Raw genomic sequence first — 27797 nt, 5'->3', positions numbered from 1 at the left:
GAAGCAAATGATGAAGTGGAAAAATTAAAACACGCTCTCCTGTACAAAACAGTTTTTTTTTTTTGCGTTGCAACAGTATTCCGGAAAAGCGACGACTTGCGGTTGAAAACATAGACATTTTTTTGAGATAATTAAATAATTTAAAGTTTTAGTTGCACATAACTCGTACATTAACACAACTTCTATCCATTATATAAAAATATACTTATAATTAAGATATTGAGGTAAAATGTTTACAAAATCGTACGTTTTTTAGCGCGAAAATAAAAAAAATTGTAAATTTTTTCAAAATTCTACTATTTTTAGTAGCTCATCGGAGATGTATTTCAACTAATAGTAAGTCCTATTTGTGATTGGTCGTGGTTTGATATTCCAGTAGGGTAATGCATTGCAACCCTCTTATAGTGTCTGGATGTTCTTTCTTTTTTCTATGTTATTTTAAACTTTTGTCTTGCATAACCTAATCCATTTTACCTTGAAGTCCCGTTACTTGAGAATATGTATAATTCTTACAAAAGTCAAGGAGTGATAGGTCTGAAAGGTGTTTCCTTTGAAAGTATATGAGATAAAACATTTCCTCAGATTGTAGGTGCATACTCTATCTTTTTTTCAGGGACGGCAGCTTTCAAGGTGCAAGAGATAGTGAAACTTCAGAAGATAATGAGCCAAAGATCCATTCATACTACAGCCATTTCTCTAACAGATTTCCCTAGAGAAGTCTCCAGGTTGCAGTGTAACAGCAACAGCCCTGTGTACATTATTCTTTCTGATGACGTCACATCTGGACCCTTCCTTACACAGGTAAGGAAGTCCAGATAAGGAACTTGTATGTGGATTTTACTCGTACCATGTTGGACAAACAGATTGCCCGCATTGAAATTATTAAGTCCTAAAGCGCGGTTCATATGAGCTACGGCAAATTCCATGGTATTCTTACATCACTTCACAGCTGGAATATGGAACATGTCAAAAAACAAAAACCTTAATAGTACTATAAGGAAAGATCTTTGGGGAGGCCGAGACGTAGATGGGAAGATAATATTAAAATGGATTTGAGGGAGGTGGGATATGATGGTAGAGACTGGATTAATCTTGCTCAGGAAAGGGACCAATGGCGGGCTTATGTGAGGGCGGCAATGAACCTCCGGGTTCCTTAAAAGCCAGTAAGTAAGTAAGTACTATGAGATCTTATTTATAGTCACAGTCTAGTTGAAATGTATACAGAAGAGTTTTACAATATACCATTACAACTCACGCAATTAGTATCGAAACCTATATTACAAGACAAATATTCATACAACGTTGCTGAATGTCATAAATTCACCTACAGAATAGAAGGCGTGAAACATTAGGTACTTCTTTAATTTGGCCTTAAATCTTATATTTGAGTTTGATTTTTTATATCCATAGGGAGGCTATTAAAAACTTTTACTGCCATATAACACATTCCTTTTTGATATCACGATAAACTTGTCGATAAAGTATGAAAGTCATTTTTGACGAGCATTTATGCTATGAACTGTTTCATTAGTTACAAAGTTTTCACGATTAATACGAGGAATCTTATAATAAAAAAACATACTGACAAGCCATGTGCATTATTTGTAGTTTTTTTTTTTAAATGGACCTACACGATTCCGTAGGTTTGACACCTACTATTATTCTAATTTCTCTTTTTTTGTAGTAGGCATATATACTGTTACTGTCTGTAGAATTTCCCCAGAATATTATTCCAAAACTCATTACCGAGTGAAAGTGTGCTAAGTATTTTGTTTTTAAGGTATTGATATTTATTATCTCTTGCAGCAAAACATGCTGAATTTAGTTTGGCGGCAATTTCTTTAATATGATTTTTCCTGTTTAATAAATTATCGATTTGTAAACCAAGAAGTTTTGTTGTCGTTGCTTTTATTAGGGACCTATTATTAGCCATTGCGCTTGAAATGTGCGAGGTTGAATTTGGACAGGATTTACGTAAATAGGATTATGTTAGTTTTATTACAATTTAGTACTAATTTATTGGCTGAGAACTAATCACATGTTTTGAGGAGAATTGCCTGTGTTGAAGATTGAAATGTGTTGAAGTTATTGACTGTAATTAGGCCTACTATACTTGTGTCATCTGCAAATAATATGAGATCACCTACATCTTTTATTAGAGGGGTAAGTTCATTTATGAACACTAGAAAAAGTAGGGGACCTAATATTGATCCTTGTGGAATTCCATTATTAATAGTTCCCCATATCGAGGAGTAATATATTTATACTTACTTACTGGCTTTTAAGGAACCCGGAGGTTCATTGCCGCCCTCACATTAGCCCGCCATAGGTCCCTATCCTGAGCAAGATTAATCCAGTCTCTACCATCATATCCCACCTCCCTCAAATCCATTTTAATATTATCTTCCCATCTACGTCTCGGTCTCCCCAAAGGTCTTTTTCCCTCCGGCCTCCCAACTAACACTCCCAACTCGCCAATACGTGCTACATGCCCTGCCCATCTCAAACGTCTGGATTTAATGTTCCTAATTATGTCAGGTGAAGAATACAATGCGTGCAGTTCTGTGTTGTGTAACTTTCTCCATTCTCCTGTAACTTCATCCCTCTTAGCCCCAAATATTTTCCTAAGAACCTCATTCTCAAACACCCTTAACCTATGTTCCTCTCTCAAAGTGAGAGTCCAAGTTTCACAACCATACAGAACAACCAGTAATATAACGGTTTTGTAAATTCTAACTTTCAGATTTTTCGACAGCAGACTGGATGATAAAAGTTTCTCAACCGAATAATAACAGGCATTTCCCATATTTATTCTGTGTTTAATTTCCTCCCCAGTATCATTTATATTTGTTACTGTTGCTTCCAGATATTTGAACTTCTCCACCTCTTCAAAAGATAAATTTCCAATTTTTATATTTCCATTTCGTACAATATTCTCGTCACAAGACATAATCATATACTTTGTCTTTTCGGGATTTACTTCCAAATCTATCTCTTTACTTGCTTCCAGTAAAATTCCCGCGTTTTCGCTAATCATTTGTGGATTTTCTCCAAACATATTCACGTCATCGGCATATACAAGCAGCTGATGTAACCCGTTCAATTCCAAACCCTCTCTGTTATCCTGGACTTTCCTAATGGCATACTCTAGAGCAAAGTTAATAAGTAAAGGTGATAGTGCATCTCCTTGCTTTAGCCCACAGTGAATTGGAAACGCATCTGACAGAAACTGACTTATACGAACTCTGCTGTATGTTTCACTGAGACACATTTTAATTAATCGCCATGTATTGTGGGTCCCTATCACCACGGCATGGCGCGTCCTCAGATTGCGGATCGAGGAGACGGCCTCCAAATATGAATATATTGAATAAGCAGTCGCGGACAGCCGATGAGGGGTGGTCCTCCAGCTTGGGGGTTGGGCAAAGGGCTAACAACCCATCACCGTAAAAAACAGCTTGTTACGAATCCTTCAAATAAGCCTCGGAGTAATATATTATAAAATAAAAAAGTCTGAACTTAGGCCTATCAGTAGAGGCTCTTGCCTCAACTGCCCCCACTGAGAGTGCCTCTGTCAAGATTGCGGTATAAGATATTTTAAATTTTAGTCAAACTTAAACCATATGTTTCTCATTCTTGTCATTGTTTTTCCGAGACCGTGTGATTCTGTTCCAGCATATGACTCAACTCCATTGTTATTGCTTTCAGCTGCAGCAAGAGCTGTCAGGCCCCGTCTGGTTGCTAGTGCTGCCCCCAGGATTAAGTCCAGGGGTCGATCTTCTATCCGGAGTGAATATACCACTCGACTGTGAGTTCCTGGTGGTCTGGAGCGAAGAAGGGTCGCAGTTTCAAATAACGGAGGTGTACCGAGTGTGGCAGGGAGGGCTGTTACATAGATTCGACTACGGAAGTTGGAGTCCAAGCTCAGGATCAACTGGCTGGCCGGACCTGGAGCTCTGGAAACGACGCTCCGGGCTTGACGGAATTCTTTTGCACGGCACCTCTATTCAGGTAAGTAATTGTTAGTCTATAGTGAGGATCACGTAAGAGTAGTTCCTAAAAGACTAATTTGGCCGAGCCCCTACCACGCCGTAGCGGAGAAGTGAGAAATATGTTCCCAAATTGAAGCAGCAGAAAGCCGCCATTTGTTAGGTAGAAAACGCGCGGGATTTCGAAACCGCTATTTGAATACGTGTTGTATTGCATATCCGAAAGCTAAATGTTTTTGTTTAAAGAAACAATACTTCTTTTGCGATACCTTTAATACCGTGTTTCTGCTGTCAGCAGAGTTGCTAGGTTTTCTCCGAGGGAAGTCGGGATATCAGAAGCTAACCTAAGACATTAGACTTGTCAACAATTTAGCCTATCATAAGATTTATAGCAGTTTTCTGTACAGTGTTCACGTGCTTTTTAATGTAATAGGCCTATTCGCCTCCGTGAGAAACACTAAAATACGAAGGACACACAGTATAGTGAACATTACAATAATTTTTTCTTTTACTAACCGCGAATAGCCTATGTTTTAACAATTTGCTAATAAATTAATTTTGGAACCGGTACTGCAACAGTTTCACTATCTGACGATGAATCCATGTTTAAACATAGTTCACTAAACTATAAAACGCAGCAATTGTATGTCTCTGTTATTAGTGTAAAGTACGATATCAAACGCTATCTTTCTTGCCACTCAACGCACTTAAAACACACAATGTTTACTAATTGCGAGAACAGCGACTAGGGACCGGAACTAAATAATCAACAATGCGGTAGAACTGGAAGAAGTATTATTTTGCGAGTTTAGTTACCTTACAGCAATCAGCTGGGCTACCTCATATACTTACTAAATATCCGCGGATTATCTATGTTTACAATGTTACCATTTGAGTCAATATATAAATGAAAATATCGGATAATAGGAAATACAGACTAATTTGTTTAAATATGATCAAGGCTAATATCTGTAAAATCGGGATTTTTGTCAATCCCGACTCCCTTTAATCGGGACTCAACCAGGAAATTGGGAGAACCCCGCCTAAATCGGGATACCCGACAACCCTGGGTGTCAGACATAGGTAGCTACTGTGTTCAGACTTTCATCATTTTCATAGGAACTCTGAATGTGAACATTCATAACCACGGTTAATATATGAATTAATATGTCAACTTTTAATTCAACCTGTAGGTTAAACTGCTGTATGAAGTCAAAAAAGTAGTAGCAGCAGTAGCAGGAATAGTAGTAGTAATAATAGCAGTAGCAGCAGCAATTGCATAAGAAAATGTTTCATTAATCCGTAACTAAGACAGGAATTACTTTCAATCAGTTATAATAAAAATATATATTTTTTATAATTTATGCAGTTTCTGTATGTTTAAGTTCGGTGAATAATTTTATTATTCATGTATGCTATTTGAAGAAAATGAATGATATAGAGTGACTGAAGGACAACAACAGTGTATAATAACGTAGTTTGAAAGGTAATTACTATCTTCGAAATGAGTTGAACACACTGAATGATTCAATGTAGGGTAGAAATTCTCTCTGCGGATTGCACTTTCGGTTAAGGGAATCTTTACTCAGAGGAAACTTGAAGCATAAAGAGTCACATGGCAAGTATAATAGTTTGTCTTCTACAGTATAACATAATATGGAGAAATAATCGTCGTAGAAATTAAGGATTAACTAACCAGTGAAATATAACATTCCTTCCTTCTTTATCTTTACATTCGTGTGCATTGCTGCAATAAAAAGCAGCACACGAAAGAACCATACTTATTCAGCTCTACCAAACAAATGGCCGCTCGTCGACTGTTCAATTTGGGAACATAACACTAGCGCCAGTGACCGGTCTAGCGGTTATTTAGTAAGTCTATGAATTTGGCAGTCTCTTCAGTGTTGCCAACTAATACCAGATATCACCAAAGAGGGTAAAATCGTGCTAGGAGTATATTCCCACCACGGTAAAATCACAACGTCATGTACTGAAATAGTATAATAATCAGGGGCGGCTCGTCCATAAGAGCTGCGGAGCTGCAGCACTCCCTGCTTTGACAGGAAAATGAAAATAATATTTATTTTAATTTTTAGAAGAATTGTTACAGCTTTTATTGGTAAATTGCTTTATATTTCATCTGGCCGGGAATATGTTTTATTATCTTATGCATAATCTTTTTGCGCGTCGACTGTATTGGAATTGACACTGCATTCAAAGTCGTCCTGAGATCTGCAGGGTGGTCAGCTCATAGAGAGTGTGTCTTGCATGGTCAGGGGGTAGAAAGGTGAAGGGAAGCAGAGGGAAACTGCCGCTGTTTAAATCCCATATCTCGCTGCAGTGACTTGCAGAGCCAGACCACAAGGGATCTTTCCTCTCCTCCCACACCGCTATTGTAATGCTACGTCAAATGTATTCTCTATTCCCTTGAAACTTAATGACAAAATTTTTATTTTCTTTTCACCTACTTATTGTTGTAGAATCTTATCGAGTTAATATAACGAAATTAATATTCTCTTTTGCCTTATTATTACGTATATATATATCCAGCCTCCAGCAGAACCTAATATTTGCCTTAACTCAAAATGATTGCACGAGTAGAATCCTTTTGATATAGCACGTTAAATACGAAGAGACTTCTTTTCCAGTTTTAGAAAATTGTTGACCATCACTATATCTGAGTGTTGCTTTGGTGTGACGTCTTAATACCGTAACTTAACCAGTACAAATTTGCAAGCATGAGTGTGTGTGAATCACAGAATAATTATTTTATTTTTCTCAACTTTCCCTTGCGGAGAATATTGATGTAATGAAGTGAAATTAAAGGGTCGTCCGTTACCTGACTTAAATCTTACTTAAGCTTCATCCAGCCGAAATAGTGCATATATGTAAGGAAGTATAACAATGAAATTTACGCTAAGCATTTGTGGTTACGTGGATGTGAACAAAAAAAATCTGTATTTTGTTTTCCTTGCCTCCTCTTCGGTGGTGATGCTGCATGGACTAGGAGTGGTGTGACAGATTTAGGACATTTGCCCCTAAAAAGCAAAATGCACGAATCTTCGCAGTCTCACCTGAAAAATGTTGTTTCATTGGCTGTGTTAGGCAAAACTAATATTGCAGTGCAATTAAGTGAAACGAACAGAACAAACATTCTCAAACATAATCAAGAAGTGAGAAAAAATCGTGAAATTATTTTAAAGAAAAATATTGATTGTATCAAATTTTGTGGCCAATATGAACTTCCCCTTAGGGGACATAATGAAAAAACGATTCGAAGAACCCTGATGTGTTTCGTGGGTTGCTACAGTTCGTGAGTAGTCTAAACGAGCCTCTCAAAAATCATTTGGAACATGCCACTGTTTAAGGTTATTCTAAGACAATTCAAAATGAACTGGTAGATTGTAAGTTGAGTGTCTGCCGATCTGAAATTCAGACTGAAATCGATGGTATTAATTTTTCTTAGGGATTAGCAAATGGTCCCACAGACATCTCCCAACTAAGTCAGGAAGTTTTGGTTTTTCGATATGTAGTGCATTTATTTTTGTCCTATACTTATTAGTAATGGTATCAAGAAGTGAAATTTGTATGTACCGAAATCTACTGCAGCTCTCCCAATCCACAAGTTCACGAGCCGCCACTGATGATGATGATGATGATGATAATAATAATAATAATAATAATAATAATAATAATAATAATAATAATAATAAAGTATTAACAATAACAATGTCTTGCTTATTTACTTATTTATACCTGGTAAGGTTTATCTTGTCTCAGTAGCAATAAAACCAAGTCCCTTCAAATGAGTGTGGAGATTATAGAAGGATTGTAAATTTTCAGGATTCCTTTCAAAATCTTGTTATTGTACAGGCTTCCGGAACTCAGTTTCTTGAAAGACAAGCTCAGTGACGGAACTACACAGTACGAAGAGAAATATTTTGTTATTTTATTTTGCACTTCAGAATGTATCAACTAGTCCCTTCTGCCACTGGATGGATGGACGGCATCGCTCCATTCCCCCATCGCCATAACAACACAGACGAAGTAAGACATATCTCCTTTCTCTTTCTTTTCACAGTGAGACAAGATACATCACACAGACTCTACCACATCTCATCTTTATGTTGGGAGATATTTTCTAAATGGCTTAATAATTTGTGATAAAGTAGTTCTATATTTTCTTCCTGGACCTCTAGCACATTACATTGTTAATTATTATTAGATTAATGTAATCTAATATTAAAATGTATTTTGTCTGGCAAAACCTGACATCCAGAAAATCACTGTTATCCATAGTAATAGGGGAAAAATGGTTAGGTTTCACTCTTAGGGTATTAAGTAAGCTGATACTATATCTGTACGGATGGGACGGACAGAAATCCTTCCTGAAATATAAATTATTTATAACTAAAATAATAAACCTTTAAAAAACTCGCATTAAATGTATTATACCTACTACAAGCAACTGGTTAAAGGCCGATAATGATCTTTACAAGTGAGGAAATATGCACAATTTAAGATCAATTGATGAAAAATCGCATACTTAATATGACCTCGTAAAGATATCAAAATAATTTTTCCGACATTTAAACATCCTATTTTTTTAGTTGGTTATTTTAACGGCGCTATATCAACTACTAGATTATTTAGCGTAGATGGAATAGCGAGATGATATTTGGCGAAATGAGCTCTGAGGATTCGCCATAGATTATCTGACATTCGTCTTACGGTTGGGGAAAACCTCGAAAAAAAAAAAAAAAGCCAACCGGGTAATCAGCCCAAGCGGGAATCGAACCCACGCCCGAGCACAACTCCTGATCAGCAGACGAACGCACTACCGCCTGAGCTAAGCTAATTGCTCATATTGTTGTAATTTACAAAATAATGCTTTTGAAGTAACCAATGTAATATAAAAATAGTGGAATATGAGATAGAAAAAAAACTCGGAATAAATCATTTTAATGATTTTTTTCCTTCGCAGCCATATAACAAAGAGAAAGATGGAAGCTGCCGAATATCTGGTTATATTGGAGACATGTGGCAACTGCTTGAAGAGCTTATGGACTTCAAGTAAGTAGGTACTTGTACTTTCAAACTTAATTCTTGAATGAAATAGATCGTTATTCTTACATAACATCGTCGTCGTCATCATCATCATCATCATCTTCATCAGAGGTCTCCAAAAAGCGTGTCGTCATTTGTGCTCTCGATGCTGCCCGCCGAACACAGTGTGTTTTAAGCTAGAAAAGAGGGGAAAGACTCGTATACCTTATTTTATTTCATGGAGTACAGTTTCATAGAAAATACTTTGCCGACAGACCTTCTACTGCCCCCTACTAATTGAGTGTCATAAATAAATGTCTTCCTTACTGTGACGGAAATCTTGTCTTCTCCTGTTAGTAACCAATCACAACCCTCGTTCAGAAGAATTGACAGATCCCCGTCAAATCCACGTGGAGGCAGAGTTGTCGCATCTTCTCCGAATTCCAAGAATCCCGCCAGTTTCACTGCATAATTTCGAGGGTCACCAGGATTGTGGCAACTGTGCAATGTTGGGACGAGGGGACAGGACGGAATTGTCAGAGTTGTTTGTGTAGGAAGTCATGAATCTGTAAGTGGGTGTTCAAAGGAGCCACCGAACTGCACTCCTTGAAATAAAATAAGGTATACCTCAACAGATGGTAGCGATCAGTGGGGGATCGCGGCAACGGTCTGCTTATGTTTACAAATAATAACATCAAAAGAATAAGAAATATCATACGTTTGTATATTATTTTGACATACTATGAAGCTGGAGCCCCGTCTGTTGCTATTGACACAAGCCATTGCAAATTCAATCTCTTCTGTTCTATGGTGCCTTTCAGTGCCTGGAAAATATCTTCTCCAGTTGTATTTTGTAATTACATCTAGAAGACATTCAGACACACTAAAATGTTCATTAGCTCTTCGGATGAAAATGGCTAGGTGAGCTTTGTCATTTCTATCTGTGCTTTCGTCCAATGCATGTGAGTCAGCTACAAACTGGTTAACTGTGGTTTCGACTTCAGATTTAATTACATTTACAATCTTGAAATTCCTTCTCTGAACTGTAGTTGGAAACAATTTAATTTTCTTAAACTTTGACTTTGTTCTGGACACAGTATTTTAGTAACGTTCTGTATGCACTATTTTACAAATGATGCTTCTGTAAAGGACTTCATTGATTTTCCAATATCCCAAGCTAGAACATAGCTAGCAAGAAGCTTTTTCTGTTTAAGACTGAGGACACGTGTGTGATTTGTGTTTGTATTTTCTTGTTTTATATTTATCAAAATATTTGTGGGCCTACGCATTTCACCCAAAATGAAACGAAAAACATGTCTGTCATGCGGAACTAAGTGTAAAGGTATTGTTATATACTGATTATTATGTATAAGCAACAGTTATACAGATAGTCCCAAAATAAATTATTTTCACATGTCCAACATGCCTGTAATTGTATGATATTCTTTGTGAAGAGTCGAGTATTGTCGTTTCATGTTGAATTTTAACACACGCTTAAGAATTTTCGAACAAATTACGCATTTCACATTCTCCCCACTAACACAAAAAATTTCTCTTCCTATTCATCCTTGAATGCACTATGTCCATGATTAGAAGATATTGTGAAACGGTGGAACACTCCGACCAACACAATGATGATGGCAGTCCGCCACTGCTCTTCGTTTACGCATAAACATTGAGTACAGTACAGGTGGGGATGGGTGAGGCGGAGCGCGCTCTTTACGTATACTTTATTTTTTTTCATGGAGTGCAGTTTCATAGAAAGGACTTTGCCGACAGACCTTCTACTGCCCCCTACTAATTGGTTGTCATAAATAAATGTCTTCCTTACTATGACGGAAATCTTGTCTTCTCTTGTTAGTAACCAATCACAACCCTCGTTCAGAAGAATTGACAGGAGCCCGTCAAATCCACGTGGAGGCAGAGTTGCCGCATCGTTTCCGAATTCCAAGAATCCCGTCAGTTTCACTGCATAATTTCGAAGGTCATCAGGATTGTGACAACTGTGCAATGTTGGGATTAGGGGACAGGATGGAATTGTCAGAGCTGTTGTGTAGAAAGTCATAAATCTGTAAATGGGTGTTCAAAGGAATCACCGAACTGCACTCCTTGAAATAAAATAAGGTATACTGCCTTCGGTTCCGTTAAGGGGCTTACTCGCGAGTAGGCTTTTGGAGACGTCTGATCTTCTTCATCATCATCATCATCATCATCATCATCAACTTCATCATTACTATGAGCGTTATCATCATAACTTTCACCACTATAGTGGTCATCGTTGGCCTTATGGTTACCATACTTATTAGATTCGAAATTCGTAGACCCAAAACTTAACAAGAACAACGGACTTACAAGAACGAGGAGAAACTTAGGAATGGGGTTTTTATTTTATTTTTATGGGTTATTTTACGACCTGTATCAACATTTAGATTATTTAGCGTCTGAATGATATGAAGGTGACAATGCCGGTGAAATGAGTCCGGGGTCCAGCACCGAAAGTTACCCAGCATTTGCTCGTATTGGGTTGCGGGAAAACCCCGGAAAAACCTCAACCAGGTAACTTGCCCCGACCGGGATTCGAATCCGGGCCAGCTGGTTTGGCGGCCAGACGCGCTGACCGTTACTCCAGAGGTGTAGACAGGAATGGGATTCTTTAGAAAAGTAAAAAAGGGTGATTACGTGTCGTAGATTTATGGCAAGTAAAGAACCTTCTTCCTGATGGAGAGAATTACAGGTCAGTTGTTTCTTATCCACTATAATAGCATTTGTAATTAAAAAGAGTAATTTATGAAATAGTTTTACCCAGAATATTTCGCTCACTTCGATGTCTCTTTTCTTGAAGTATAATTACAACGTAGGCCTAAGTATTATCACGTTCACAGGACTAACATCACGCCCCCCGTCGACATGGCGTGGGGCTCGATCAACAACAACGGCGATTGGAATGGAATGGTGGCCTTGCTGCAGAAACATCAAGTCGATGTTGCTATCAACGCCTTCATGATGACGTCAGAGAGGTCTGATGTTATGGACTTCACAACACCTATACATCTTTCAAAGTAAGCAAGTTACATAAGAAACTGTTGTTTTTGGCCAGTGATCTCCATCAAATCATTTCTATTTTTAATTGGTTATTTTACGACGCTTTATCAACTGCTATGGTTATCTAGCGTCTGAGTAAGATGAAGGTGATAATTCCAGCGAAATGAGTCCAGAACTTTTATAATAGGTGTGTTTATTTGTACTCCTTTCAAAATACCTTTCTTTGAAAGTATATATTTTTTCATCCTTTTACTTTCGATCCAAAGTATCCTTCAGCAATAAAATGTATAGAAAAGCGTTATAGTAGGCCTAAATCCTTCACAGCGATTTAGTTTGGTAAAAAGGAACACAATTCTTTTACAGGGCAGGTCTCCTAAATCAGTAATGTTGTTATAAACACAATTCCTCTTTGAGTTGTATTTTAGGGTATAAGGGTCAAGTTTAAAACTCCTTTTTAACAAAAAAAATTAGAACTTTTATAATGGATGTGTTTACTTATATTCCTTTCAAAATATCTTTCTGTGAAAGTACATATTTCTTCTTTCTTTTAATTTCGATCCAAAAAAGCATCCTTCAATAATAATAAAATGTATACAAAAGCGTTCTAGTAAACCCTTCATAGCTATTTAGTTTGGTAAAGATCATAAATTCTTTTACATAACGGACCTCTCAAATCAGTATTGTTTAAATATTTTTTCCTTGAATTGCATTTTAGAGCATAAGGGTCAAGTTTTGAAACTCCTTGTTACTAGTGGTTGTAGGATTTAATCGATTAATTTCTATTGTAAGATTAATCGATAAAAAATATTTAATCGAATAATTAAGTCGATTACAATTAATTGGTTGTACTTGATATTAATTAGTATTGTGTTAATGCAAACTCAGAGTAAAAATTCCGACAATATTCGTCTCTCAGAAATTGCTTACTTCAAACACGATAATGCCGTTATTTTGTAACTGCAAAGCAGGTAATAGGTAGCATAAGGCAAATCTTTGCACAAACACTTCAGAAAGAGATTAAGATGTGAGGACAGTGACCTGGTCTACTCCTATTGAAAGTTGAAACACAGTTTCTCAACTCGTCTTCCTAGCATATGAAATACATACTTTTCTGAAATCCGCCCCCCTCATGACTACACTGTGTGCAAGTGAGGGAGTAACTATTTTCTCTTTCTAAACTTTTGTAACCCGATTACAGTAGGGGCCAGTCTGCTGTTTTGTTGCAGATTCTTTACTGAGTTTCTAGTTGAAGCTTGTGTGTTTAGTTTGCTAAAGAAAAAATCAGATTTCTGTGGTCTGTGAAAAAAAGTGACAATCCGTTGTGTTATAGGCCTATAAGAATTTGAGACGTAAACTCGGTGAAACGTTTGGATTTAAATTGAACGATCGTGGAGAAGTGCTTGACAGAAAAAAAAATTCGTATTTAGGGATGCAGGAAACATTGTTACTAAACGTACTGTAGAGTAGCACTTAATTCGGAGTATGTGAATGCACTCACATATTTAAAATCATTGATGAAGCAGTATTAACTAGGTAAGTCTTCATACTTTTTTATTTGTGCTTGTCTCAAAAATCCCCGGAGATTGACACAATAAATTATAAGCCTACATAATAAATATGTTAGTAAATAACTAAAATAGTATTGTTTTGTAATACAACGATACAGTATGCATACATACTGTATAATACTGTAGTCTATACTACATTTTATACTTATGCTTATTACCAAACACAAATTAAATTTAACTATAATTGTGTCTTAAGGTAAGCGTTCACTACATCGTATCGCAGGCATCGGACGAATCGCACGGATCGGAAAAAGACAATCTTTGCTGTAATTGTTATGTAACCGCGTTCACTACATCGTATCGGAAGCATCGCCTCGAGGCAAATCCGTCCACGTTTCTCGGATGGGCAACTTTTCCGATGCGTGCGATCATGGCCTTCTTTAATAAATCAATTTTAATTGGTTAACTGTTACTATTATGTTGTGCCATGTTCAGTGTCGCGCCAAAATGGCAGACGGAAAACTTATTTCGCGTGTAGAAAATTGCGAAGAATTATATAATTTGAGGCGTTCCCATTACAGTAATCAAGTCGTTTCTTGCAAATATATTATGTAACCAATATTTCTTTCGTTTCTTCCTCTTCAATTAAGACGCATGAAGCAATTACAAATTCTTATTCGCTAACAGACGTAATTAATAGACCTAACCTCAACTCCTCTGTTTTCAGTAATATCAATATCGTACGACGTCATGTTTTAAACAGCTGATAGGGGAATCCGATGAGGCGATGAGGTGGAGCCGTTACAGTGAACGCACTGCATTTAAAATATCCGTTGCGTGCGTTTTCTACGAGGAGTGCGATACGATGTAGTGAACGCTTACCTTTACAGTATATTAAAACTGTTTCAAATCGATCAAAGCTCGATTAATCGGTTAAATTCAAATCGTTAATCGATTTAATATTTTGATCGATCGACAGCACTACTTTTTACTCAGTGTTGAGATGCTGTAGGAATTTGTCTTGACAAGGGAAAAGCATGTCTAATCTGTTGTAAGCCGCAACGTTCAATGACTGTTCTACAAACCCATGAAAAATTAGACCTTTATAATAACACATCGAATTCATCTAGTATTATCACAGCTGCTGCAACTTGCTTCGAGAACCCATTCTGGATGCTGAAATGTACGAGCAAAATCCAGGAGTTCGCTCAAGCGTCTGTGGTGAAATATATCCGAGCCCAGCTCCCGAGTCACGCTCGCCGAGCCAGGTTTGCAGGCCAGACTCGTACGTGTATGGGCACTTTAACCTGGGTGTATTCGAACATACTCTTAAAACATTACAACGTGGTATGCCTTTCATCAAATTGTCACATTTCCACTTTGAGACCTTCCCTTGGAAGTTTCGTTACCTGACGCCTGTGCTTTGTCGCTGAAGAAATTAATGTGTCACAGGAAGGCTGTAAATAATGTCACGCGGTTGTATCAACAACTGTTGATAATTTCCCGACATGCATAAATACATGTGACATCGCATAAAGATAGTTCTGCAATTTAGTACAATTTACTTCCATTTCTAAAGTTGCAACACAGATAACTGTACAACATTCAAGGTTAGAAGTGACACAATGTCATTCTTTGCTTTTATTGTAAACTAATCCTACATATGTGTGCCACCGGCGTAGCTCAGCGGCTGCTCGTTTGCCTACTGATCAGGCGCTGCGCTCGGACGTGGGTTCGATTCCTGCTCGGGCCGATGGTTGGATTTGTCCCGAGATTTTCCCCAACCATAAGACGAATATCAGGTAATCTGTGGCAAATTCTTGGCCTCATCTCGCAAAAACCATTTCGTTATCACCAGAGCTAGGAACTTGTAGGATGTTTCAAAGGATCCCCAGTCGGTCTCTTTTGTTGCTAGAAGAACTTAGCTACACGGTCCAGCCCGGTCATTAAGGGACGCGTGCGTAAATTTCTAGGCGCGCAGTTGTCACATTTTACATTGACTTCGCCACGTGGGTATGAAACAATCGTATATTTATTTCTATACAACAAATTGTACTTTCATTCAATCAATCACGAATTAATGAATGGTTAATTTTGAGTTACTGTGTGTATAAAGATCCGTTATATAATCATTGTACGGTCAACTTCTTCAAACTAATATATTTTCATACTTATACTATATCAATAATAATAATAATAATAATAATAATAATAATAATAATCTACTAACACCGAAAGAATATTGTCAATTTGTGTTTCGTGTCTAAATTCGCAGCGAAATCTGAAATGTTATGTAATAAAATATGACATTTTTCTTCTCTTACCTCTATTCGTCGTCACTCTGTCCTAAATGAATCACAAATCTCTCTTGGTTACTGTCCCTGTCGTGCTTCATATAATTCCCTTCCGTTTTAATTGTATGTTGAACACAGGAGGACCAATTATGAGGACCAATTGTTGCAGCTCCATCACGCAGAAGTTAACACACTAGACTCAAGTCGGGATAATATTGTTTTTCCTAACATAAGACTTCAGTTGATGCCAGATCATTTCCAAAGGTCGACCTGGTTGGCGCAGTTGGTATAGCGCTGACCTTCTATGCCCGAGGTTGAGGGTTCGATCCCGGGCTAGTTCGGTGGCGTTTGTGTGCTTAAATGCGACAGGCTCATGTTAGTAGATTTACTGGCATGTAAAAGAACTCCTGCGGGATAAAATTCCGGCACATCGGCGACGCTGATATAACATCGGCAGTTGCGAGCGTCGTTAAATAAAACATAACATTTAACATTCCCAAAGGATTTAGAACACAGTGGTACGGAGGAAATCGTAACACAACGTGTCCATATGAGGCTGCGAGCAACTCCACTGCATGTTTCTTACTGCATGGCTGATTTGATATCCTGCAACATAACTCCCTTGATGGGTATGGGGTTGGGCAGGGTTATATTATTGTCCTAATAAAGTTAATTATGTCTTTAAAATTGCTGTTCATCTATCATTGCTATCTTGGGGTTGTAAAAAACTAAGTAATTTACAATATACTCCACGAAAAAAATAAATAAATAATAATAATAATAATAATAATAATAATAATAATAATAATAATAATAATAATAATAAAGGTAAAGGTATCCCCGTAACATGCCATGAACGCACTTGTGGGGGCATGGAGGTAGAGCCCCATGCTTTCCATGACCTCGGCACTAGAATGAGGTGGTGTGGTCGGCACCACGCTCTGACCGCCTTTTACCCCCGGGAAAGACCCGGTACTCAATTTTATAGGAGGCTGAGTGAACCTCGGGGCCGTTCTGAAAGTTTGGCAACGAGAAAAAATCCTGTCACCACCTGGGATCGAACCCCGGACCTTTCAGTCTGTAGCCAGCTGATAATAATAATAATAATAATAATAATAATAATAATAATAATAATAAGAATAAGAATAATAATAAAATTACAGAAGACTTTCAAACAGCGAACAAAAACACTTGTGAATTGTTTGAACATATTAAAAAAGACTGCAGTTAGTGTTAGCATTCAGGGGAGAATTGGCAACATTTATGTTTGCCTCAGAAAGCGGAAACAGAGATTACCCCATCCCCCGAGTGGACAGAAAAGGTTGGGGGGACCGTCTTACTTCAAAAGACAACCGCTCAGCGTGCGGTAGCCTCTGTCTTTGTCTTTGTCTGGGGATCCAAAGAGCGATCCTACTTTACCGATCTCGTTATTCATGGTGAGAGCAGCCAGAAAAAGGACATACAAAACGGGAGACCTGCGCGACCAACGGCCGCCTGTATAAACACAGTAAGTTTCCTAGCACTTTATGTATGTATGTATGTAAACATTTTTAAATTATGGTTTATTTAATGACGCTCGCAACTGCAGAGGTTATATCAGACCTCAACGTTGTGAAAACGTATGTGTCCATTATTGCTATAATTGCGGCTTTGCAATTACGTACAGTTTTTTACATTTTTATCAGTTTTTATTTTTTATTTATACGTACTTAAAAGATTGGACGAACCGCAGGTGCAATAAATTAGAACGTAAAAAAAATCAATTCATCATGAAGGGGTGTCAGCGTTTTGGCCTTTCTCTGCGCAAATTTCAGCCATTTTCCCGCCTGCATCACAAAATTTGAGAAATGTGGAGTGCCACTTATTAAGGTGTTCTCCGTTGTTTAACATTACACTTCCAAGGCATAGCCTACAAGACAAAGATGCAGGCAGTTTTGGGACGGAATCCTGGCTACAAAACCAATTAATCGTTGCTGGCTGTTAATCGAGGAGAGAACACTACGAACTTGCTTAGTGTTGTAAGCATTAAGTTGCACCAAAAACTTCCTGCGACGTAGAAAGAAGTTTCTTTATGTACAAGCGGCTACTCAGGGACAACCGAAAGAAATTCAGCACAGAGAACACAGAAAAACATAATTATGGTAATGTATTGCTTCAAAAATGATAAGTGTTTCTATTGGAAAAATTATATTTTTTAAATGAAATATTGGGGCCCTTTGCCGCCGAATGCCGTAGATAATTTCATAGACCGCTCTGTATATGTTTGTTTATTTGTACAAATTAGCTTAATGTTTACAAAAGGTTTCTTAAAGATATGATAAAACTTTCGAACCCTTGTAGAAAAAGGCATTTTCTGCTGACGATATAAGTAGACAACCATGTTCTACACCTACAAAATCTATCAATGCCCACTTATTCCGTAATGGCTACTCTACTCCATGACTGTGCGCAGATTCTTCATGTTTGTGCAGGAACCTCGAGCGGTGCAGAGTGACTGGCGGGGACATATCCGTCCTTTCACAGGGAAGCTCTGGGGAGCAGTGCTCGTCATGATGGTCCTCATGGCCGTGAGTCTCAGCGTCTCTCGCACCCCCTGGGAGTCCACCTACACACTGTATGACGCCTTCTTTTGCGTCATAGCAATCATAACCCAGCAGGGTAGGTACTTCTTTTGCCTAAAACATTCTCGTATGGAATGCAATCAGATTGTTGTCCTCGGTGGTCTAGTGGTTACTTACTTGCAACTTTATCCTTAGTTCGCGGTTTCAAACCAGGAAATTAATTATTTTTAAATTGACTATTACACTCTTACTACGTCATACTACTTTTGACCAATAAAACGGTACGAAAGGACGTATTTCAACCAATCATGGCTGCTTATCGCATAATTTTATCGCGTCCCTAGCATTTGTTTAATTTTATCGCGTCCCTAGCATTTGTTTAATTTTATCGCGTCCCTAGCATTTGTTTCTTTGTTTGCCAACATTTGAAACTGCGCTGGTTTGGACGTCAAAAAAATATATATATATATATATAAAATTACAAACCACTCCAGTCGATGCACAGCAGTTTCAAATATCACTCGCATTGGCATTCAAGAACAAGAATTAATAAAAATCACTGATCATACCTATGCATCTTCTGAAATCCGATTTACAAATAAATGAAGAGCACCATTCGGAAATCCTGAATAGGTTGAATACACCATGTAGGCCTAAATCAACGAGTTCCACTTCTATTACGCACACGTCCAATATAACATCAATTGAACCACCAACCACATTCAAATTTGAAAATTGTACATTTAATAATTATTCCTTTTAAAATTATTCATTCTGAAATCCTGAATAAGTTGAATACACCACGTAGGCCTAAATCAACGAGTTCCACTTCTATTACGCACACGTCCAATATAATATCAATTGAACCACCAACCATATTCAAATTTGAAAATTGTACATTCAATAATTATTCCTTTTAAAATTATTCATGTTTATTTTTTTATGTCGTCGTCGTTAATTAAAACTTTTCTAACACTTGTGTATATTAATTAGTTAGGTTATGTTATAGCTTTTGCTATATGATATTATGGATAGTCACGTATCAGAGATTGTTTAATATTAAGATTTATTGAAAATCATCTGTCAAGTGACATTGATTACTGGGATTCGAATAATTGAAGTGGAATGCAACTGTCTTAATAAAAATGAAACTGAATCAACAAAGCTTTCTTGACTAGTAACCGTCTACAGAGTTCAATGAAGATTCCATAGTTGGCACAACTGCCATCTAGCGTAATGGTGCAATAATACATTTGAAGACAGGTTTATTTTCGTAAGTCAATTAATATTTTATTGTATTGGAGTACTTTGTTACTTATAATCTTTATATACTTTCTTCTAATCGTGTAATAGTCAATTAAATCCCACTCGAGTTTTGATTTTCTCTAGATAAATCTGCTCGTGTTCCATTCGCAGATTTATCGATAAAATCAAAACCTCTAGTGAGATTACTGTTGATAAACATATTACTTGCAAGTTAACCTTTCACTCGTTATACGCGATTGAAAATGAAACGAGTGTTCACACAGGTGAAGATCTGTAGCTGCTTGCGATGCCGAGATATTACTAAGCCAGGCCGCGCGGCGCAACTAATTTTATACGCAACTTCGGCGCCCTCATGCCCATAGCGAGGGGGAGTGGCGTTGTTGGGCGTGGTCACAAGTTACATTAGTTCATGGTCTAACTACTATGATAATAATAACACTACCGTTTCCCTGTGGCGAATAATAATATTCTGCTGTTATTAGACAAGATGCTTGCAGATTCTAAGGCTAGATACCGTGGTAACTGTCTGTTGTATATTACACTTTATTGTTTAATTTTTTATCACTAAAACGATTATTATGAGAAGTAGTCATAAACTAACATTAAATCCCGATCTTTTTTTATTCTTGTTTCCAATCAACCAATTCTTTCGCAGGCCTGGAGACGACTCCATTTTCGACTCCAAGACGAATGATACTGGTGACGTCATGTCTCACCTCCGTAGTGCTTGTGGGCGCATATTCGGCTACTCTCACTTCTTTTCTTACCATCCAGAAGCTCAAACTGCCTTTTGCTGATTTCCAGGGGCTCTTGAAGTCAAATTACGAATTGGATGTGTTGGAAAAGTCTGGAGAATACAATTTTTTTACGGTTTGTACAATACTAATGTCGCTTATGCAACTTATAATCACTGTATCTTACATAGGGCCTTATAATCAGAAATCAGAAGATGATAATATGAGTATAATAGACCTTCTCACGAAATTGATTATATAGACATTCTCACGGAATTTATGTCCATGAAGAAGTACCCGCACCCATATACCGTATTTACTCGAATATAATACGGACATTATTTTTATCCTAAAAATCCAGAACAAAAAATTACTGGCGAATATAATACACGCCTGTGCTAAAAACCGCTCAAGATTAAACGGTATTATCAAGACAGGTTACCTCTAGCTATACATAGCATTCATTCTCACTTACAGTAACAGAACAGGTCTGGAACTGGTGTCAGAATATTGAGTGGCATGACAATGACTAACGTCATGCCACTCTTTCTTCAGTAACTTCATTATTGATAAATTCTTTTGGTTTATTTAAAGACATGCAATTGTAAAAAGTGTTATACATAAAATCTCAGAATGAAAGAAAGAAGTGAATAAGCCAATACTCATTACCGTGGTTAAAAATAATATTCGTATTAATAATTATTATTGTACAAAATGGACATGAAATTACGAATGAAAAGTGCGCAAAAGACGAGAACGTAATGACTGTTTCCGTCAGCAGCTCCCTACTACTACATCTCATGGCATAAATTGGGCGTTAAGTTAAATTTGTTCGAGTCTGAGCGTTTGCGTGCAAATACGAGTATAATACGCCATCGAACATAATACGCATCCCAGTTTTCAGGCGATTTTGTCAAAAAAAAAGTGCGTATTATAATCGCACAAATATGGTATGTTTGTGTGAACGATATCTACATTGAAAATCATGCAGAAAAAAATGTAAATTTTTTAGCTTGTTTTACACAACAACTGTGAACTATGAAAATATAGCTAGCAGACGTCGCAATCTATTGTATGGAACACTATAACAGATCTAAAACAACAGTTAAAATTGAACTCCAGTTGGAGCAAAATAAATAATTGTTATGATTACGTAGTCCAGAATGGAATAAGTGTAATGCAGTATTTATTCCAAAGATAGGCTATCTTGAGAAGTCTGGATTTAACTTTATCTGTTGCTAATAAAATATAAAGCAGACGCTGTTGAAGCTACGTACGTCTTCAGTTGAAAGTTCGGATCAACCTTTGAGACTTATTTTTAAATATATTTCAACAACAATAGAAAAATTCCAATTTAAATATTTTCTTAGAAATGGTAAACCAATTGTCTGTTATAGAACTCGAAAAGCCCTCTAATTCAGGAAGTGTACCATAGAAAGCTGGAGCAGCATGAGACATTCCTGCCTTCCAGCGCAGAGCAAGGGCTTCTCAGAGTGTGCGCCTTAAAAACTAGGACCTACCTCTGCTCTGGCATTACCGCATGGCCTTTCTTGCAGCAAGTGAACTGCAGTCTTGTGGCTATTCCAGCAGATATGTTCAAAGCTACTGCAGCTTTCGGGTTTGTGAAGAACAGCCCTTACAGAGGGATCGCCAACTACTAGTAAGTGACAAAGGGAAAGATTAATTATTTTACAGAGTAATTGGCTCACTACAGACCCCATTGCTTTATTATAGTATAGCTACCAAAGCTTGAAGGCTATAGTAAACGATTCAGTTTATATTTTGTCATATTTCTATTATCCCCTGTTTGTGTATTTATTTATTTTATTTATTTATTTATTTTATTTGTTTATTTAATTTATTTGTCTATTTAATTTATTTGTTTATTTTATTTATTTATTTAATTATTAATCAATTTATTTATTTAATTATTGATTAATTTATTTATTTACTTATTAATTAATTTATGTATTTATTTAATTATTTATTTCTTTATTTAATTATTTATTTCTTTATTTAATTATTAATTTATTTATTTATTTAACTATTTAATTTACTTATTTGATTATTTAATTTGCTCAATTTATTTTATTTATTTTATTTATTTATTTAATTAAATTATTTAATTTATTTATTTAATTATTTATTTATTTAATTATTTAATTTATTTATTTAGTTATATTTAATTATATAATATATATAATTATATAATTTTTTATATTTAATTATTTAATTAATTTATTTAATTATTTAATTATTTTATTTATTTATTTCATTATTTAATTTATATAATTATTTTATTTATTTCATTATTTTATTTATTTATTTATTCAATTTATTTATTTATTTTGTTTATTTTATTTATTTGTGTATTTAATTTGTTTATTCAATTAATTTAAATAATTATTAATGTATTAATTCTTTAATTATTAATTAATTTCTTTAATTATTAATTTATTTAATTGAATTATTATTTTATTTTATTTATGTATTTTATTTATTTATTCAATTTATTTATTTAATTATTAATTAATTTATTTATTTAATTATTTCTTTATTTTCTTTATTTTATTTTTGTTTTTATTTATTTTATTTATTTATTTATGTAATTAAATTATTTATTTATTTATTTATTTTATTTATGTAATTATTTAATTTATTTAATTATCTAATTATTTAATTTATTTAATTATTTAATTTATTTAATTATTTTATTTATTTATTTATTTATTTATTTATTTTATTTTATTTTATTATTTAACTTATTTATTTAATTATTTCATTCATTCATTCGTTCACTCACTCACTCATTTATTCATTCAGTACAATTCGAAACACTACTTGGAATAAAATATACTAACAAAGGATCATCTTTTATTTTTATCTTATCAGTCTCAATAATTATATACAATCAATTTATTGGTTTATTTCAATACATCTACATATTCTTTGGTTTATTATTTTATTTGTCTGTGGTTTAATTCATTCATTTCTCAATGAAATATAACGATTTTAATTTGTCATGAAGTGTAGAGGAAAAGAATCGTAAAGCTGCAAAATCATACTCGTAGATTTCAAATAAACGTTTTAGCATCCATGATATCAAAGACAGTTTTTAGAACTGTCTGTCCGTCCTTCTATCAGTCCACCTGTGTACATAGATTCTTTCTAAACTTTTGGATGAATTTTGTTTATATCTGGTATTTGAAGTTAATTCATATAAAAGTGATGCACATGAAATATAATAATTTTTATTAAATATCAAGCAGTAGGCCTAGATACTTAGAAACAAAATTGCCTTGTATGGAAATAAAAAAACGCTTATATTAAAATCTATATTAATCAGTCTTTCGCACTTTTTCTTGCATACTATGAAGTATAAATGAAATGTTACATGCTATACGTACCCAGAAATTTGCATCAAGGAAATAATTACTTTTTTGCATAATTATATGTACGTCATATCAGAACAAAAGTTTAAGATTTAAAGATAAGCTATCTATAGGGTATTGTATAAAACTAACGCAATCTAATCATTACGAAAATAGAGAAAAAACACTTTTTAATCAAAATAATATTTTAGAAAATTATACTTCAAATTCAAAATTTAAAATCAAATACTTAAATATCGATATTAAACATATCTGTGACTCGTATACCTCTCATTTAGGTTCTGGCTGATACATCTTTTACCAGGCAATAGACATCATAATTGACGATATGTATCAGAGGAAGAACAATAAATTGTTGCTTACATCTTAAGTCTGATTAGTGTGGTATGTAACTAGTCACCAATGTTTGCAATTGAGGAGGGAAAGGAACTGGCCACCTACCTCATTATCTCCTGGCTTAGTTGCCTCATGAGTATGCCTTATTCATATCACTTATGAGGTTCCAACTAGTTTTCGGGCTTTGACTAATATATATTTAGGCGACCAGCATCAAGGCCATGCAACATGCGGCAAATCATCTCCCCTCACACTTGGGAGTCCAATTTAGTCTCTTTGTAGGAACAGTTGTGTTGACATTAGAATTGTGTGTTATTCTTCTGATTGTGTCAGTGAAATGTTTAGATTTAGATTTAAGAACAATCTTTTGCTGCTGTTACTATGTGGAATGATAACATTAGGAAATTTTTTTGCAAATCGTCTTTCTACCTTTCCACAGTCACTCTTTTTCAGATAATCTCTCTACCGTGAAAATCTTTGTGCGTAGGTTCTAGCCTACACAGAGTGCGAGATTCCTTATATTTGCAATGAAACTTACAAAGGCATTTTTAACATGTTGTACAGTTTTTATTAGTGAACCATTGAGTTAGGATGGCTGGACGGTCACGCAATATCCAATCGTTCATACAAACTTAAACTGATGGTAACGTACTTTTGTGTTCAGTGTAGAAAACAAAATGTTACCTTTTTTTCAGTGCATTTAATATACGAGTAATAAATATCATTTATGTATAAGAGTGTCTGTGCAATGAAACATGTTACAAAGCTACAGAGGGGCGTACTGAAAGGCATGAGCAACACATTGCTATAATTTCAATTTCAACAATGTAACAAAACCGATTATAACATCATAATCTACAGACTTTACACTATGTATTGACATACTGTGACGTCATTAACTTCTATCATGTGACCACAGGCAATGTTTGCAAAAGATCGACAACGATAGTTCGTTTCGACAGTGTGCTGTCATTAAATTCCTTGTTAAAGAAAAAAAAAAATCTGCTGCTGAAATTCACCTCATATTTCAGCGTGTATACGAAGTTGTGTGCATGGGCGCCAGCAGTGTTAGGAGATGGATAAAACATTTCGAAGATAGGAACACGAGCATCCAAGATGAGTCTCATAGCGGTCGCCCTCAAACTGCCTCCATGGAATGCAACAAGGAAAGAGTTCATGAGTTCTGGGATGCATTTTGGTTGAATTTCTTGAATCTGGACAGACCATAAATGCTGTCCGCTATATTCAGACAGTTTTGAAACTCCGTCATGCATTGCGCGAGAAACGCCCTGGAAAGAAGACCATCCTGCAACATATAATGCGTGGCCTCTGATCGTGTCACCATGGAGAAAATCAGAACATTTGGGTGGGAAACTCTTCCACTATCTCCCTACAGTTCCGACTTGGCAACCTCCGGCTACAATATTTTCAGTTCTGTAAAGGAGCAGCTGTGAGGTCAATGCTATGAGACGCTGGAGGACATCCGGAAAGCAGTGCGTCAGTGTCTTCGGGAAGATGAAACGGACTTCTACAGTGCTCAAGTGAATTTTCAAACTTATAGAACGGCAGGAAAAATGTGTGCAAAGAAATGGAGTCTATGTTGAAAAGTGACATCAAAGTCTGTAGATTAAGATGATGTACCTGGTTTGTCTGAACAGTGGGTTGCTCATGACTTTCAGTATGACCCTCGTACAAACTTCGAAATATGAAAAGTATTTTCACTGTTGGCACTGATTAAAATATATTATGTTCCAGCATCAACCAACTTCGCTCTTCTGGAATCCTTTATCGACTAGTAGGAGGGTCAGTGACTGCAACAAAAACCACAAAAATTCAACTCCCGCAAGTGGAATTTGATGACGTGTACCCAGTGCTCCTCGCCTTATCTCTCGCCATTGTGATGGCCATCTTGGTCTTGGGTTTGGAGTTCGTCCTGGAAACTCTAGTACTCAGATGGCGGATTAAGGCTACCCGCTCCAAGAAATTGCGTCACACAATCACAGGATTAATCAATAAATACATCAAAATTAATCAATAAATACATCAAAACATAATTAATAGAAATTTCACTCTATAAATTGTCAATATCTCCTATAATTTAACTTTCATCATCGTCTTCATCAGTGGCGTAGCATCAGGGAAGACAAGGTAGACACCGTCTGCCCAAATGTCGCGAAATAATTCATACTATAGGTATCTATAAATATTATAATTCTCTTATATATTCGTTTTGAATTTTTAGACAGATTTCTTTTAACTTCTGATAAAGTTAATAAAGTTTCGCATAATCTATTTTAGACACGTTAGAAATGTTTCCTGCAACCATGATGGATACTGCATGTGGGGTAGACAGAACACAATTTGTCTCTCCCGTCTGCTTCAGTCTCTCGTATCTGCACCAGAGTACTCGGTGTGGCTGCACTTTAAAAACGTGCACGCCCAGGACCACCTTCTTCGCTCACACACAGAATATGATACAGCCTGCTCACTTTTGGCTAGACGAGTCTACCCTGGTTGATACAGCACAATGATACGACAGTGTTTCCTTCCTGTGAATGTTGTTTCTTGTGCTACAGTTTTTAACTATCTCTATCAAGCATGAAAAGAGATCAGGTGACGATCGGCATAAAAAAAATGTGACTAATTTTGATTCTGTTTAGTTTTCTTAAAAGCAATTCTTTGTTGTCTTTAACATTTGAGCAGAAGTTGAAGTTAAGTCAAAAATAAATAAAAGTCCTCAATTAAATTTGTCCCAGAAGACAGAAATGTGACTAGAAAATTTGAAAGTACTTGGTATTCTAAATATAGGTGGCTATGTGATTCTGAGCAAGTGAAAAACTTCGGAGTCATACTGGTATTTCCGCAGTAAAAAACTTTGAAGTAATAGCTATAAATTATGCAGGAAGAAAAACATATTAAAATGTAGAAATGTTCCACATGTTTGGAAGAAACAACAGAACACTGGTGGAAACATCACGCTTAGAAGCTGTTAGACATAATGACGGCTGACATCGTAGATATCACCAAGGACAGCGCGACATCGATCCAGGGGCGTATTTTGCGGACTACCGGGGCTACCGGCGGTAGCCCAAGGAAATTACAAAAGAAAAAGTTTATAATATAACATAATGTAATAATTTTGTATTATTAGTTTTACCACAGTAATTAAAATTAAAGTAATTGTTAGATTTATATGCGCTCTCTGCTCTCGAAAAGGAACAAGTTGTCAAGGCGGCATCACTGGAGAAACCACTTGCTACGTGAGGTAGCCTGTGACCGTACCGCTCACGCTGTCCGGTCGCACAACTGTCCATCCCCCCGCTCTCTTCTGTTTCCATCGTGCAGTGTAAGGCCAGGTGAGTTGCCGCTCTCATGATCGGTTTCTTCGCAGGCGCGAAGCAACAATATGCTTAGCATGCTAGCTCATGAATGTAATTGTGTTCTTGCAGTGCAGTATTTTAAATTTGTGATTTGTTCGAGTGTCTAAGAGTTATATTAATTGTGAATTATTAAGTTTTTAATTTCCCAATTAAGTGATATTGTGAAAAATATGGCAGAACAAGTTTCTGGAGAGGTTTGTGTTGAAAATGACTGTGTAATAGAAGGTTTATTAAAAGTGCCTTTTTACC

The 27797-nt window shown here is 36.0% G+C and overlaps 1 protein-coding gene across 1 annotated transcript in view; it reads left to right on the top strand.

The window, feature by feature from the left end:
* LOC138694913 (probable glutamate receptor) overlaps nt 1-27164 on the top strand; it is a 30533-nt gene extending 3369 nt beyond the window's left edge. The window contains exons 2-9 of the mRNA XM_069819102.1: nt 614-801; nt 3709-4011; nt 8974-9062; nt 11918-12094; nt 18332-18537; nt 20362-20576; nt 21838-22100; nt 25924-27164. Of these exons, the coding sequence (XP_069675203.1) occupies nt 614-801; nt 3709-4011; nt 8974-9062; nt 11918-12094; nt 18332-18537; nt 20362-20576; nt 21838-22100; nt 25924-26206 (1724 nt within the window). The 3' untranslated portion in view covers nt 26207-27164. The remainder of the gene's footprint in view (nt 1-613; nt 802-3708; nt 4012-8973; nt 9063-11917; nt 12095-18331; nt 18538-20361; nt 20577-21837; nt 22101-25923) is intronic.
* The last annotated feature ends 633 nt before the right edge of the window (nt 27165-27797 follow it).

The sequence above is a fragment of the Periplaneta americana genome, chromosome 2, assembly GCF_040183065.1.
Source record: "Periplaneta americana isolate PAMFEO1 chromosome 2, P.americana_PAMFEO1_priV1, whole genome shotgun sequence".
NCBI lineage: Eukaryota > Metazoa > Arthropoda > Insecta > Blattodea > Blattidae > Periplaneta > Periplaneta americana.
This window is presented reverse-complemented; position numbering and strand designations above follow the sequence as displayed.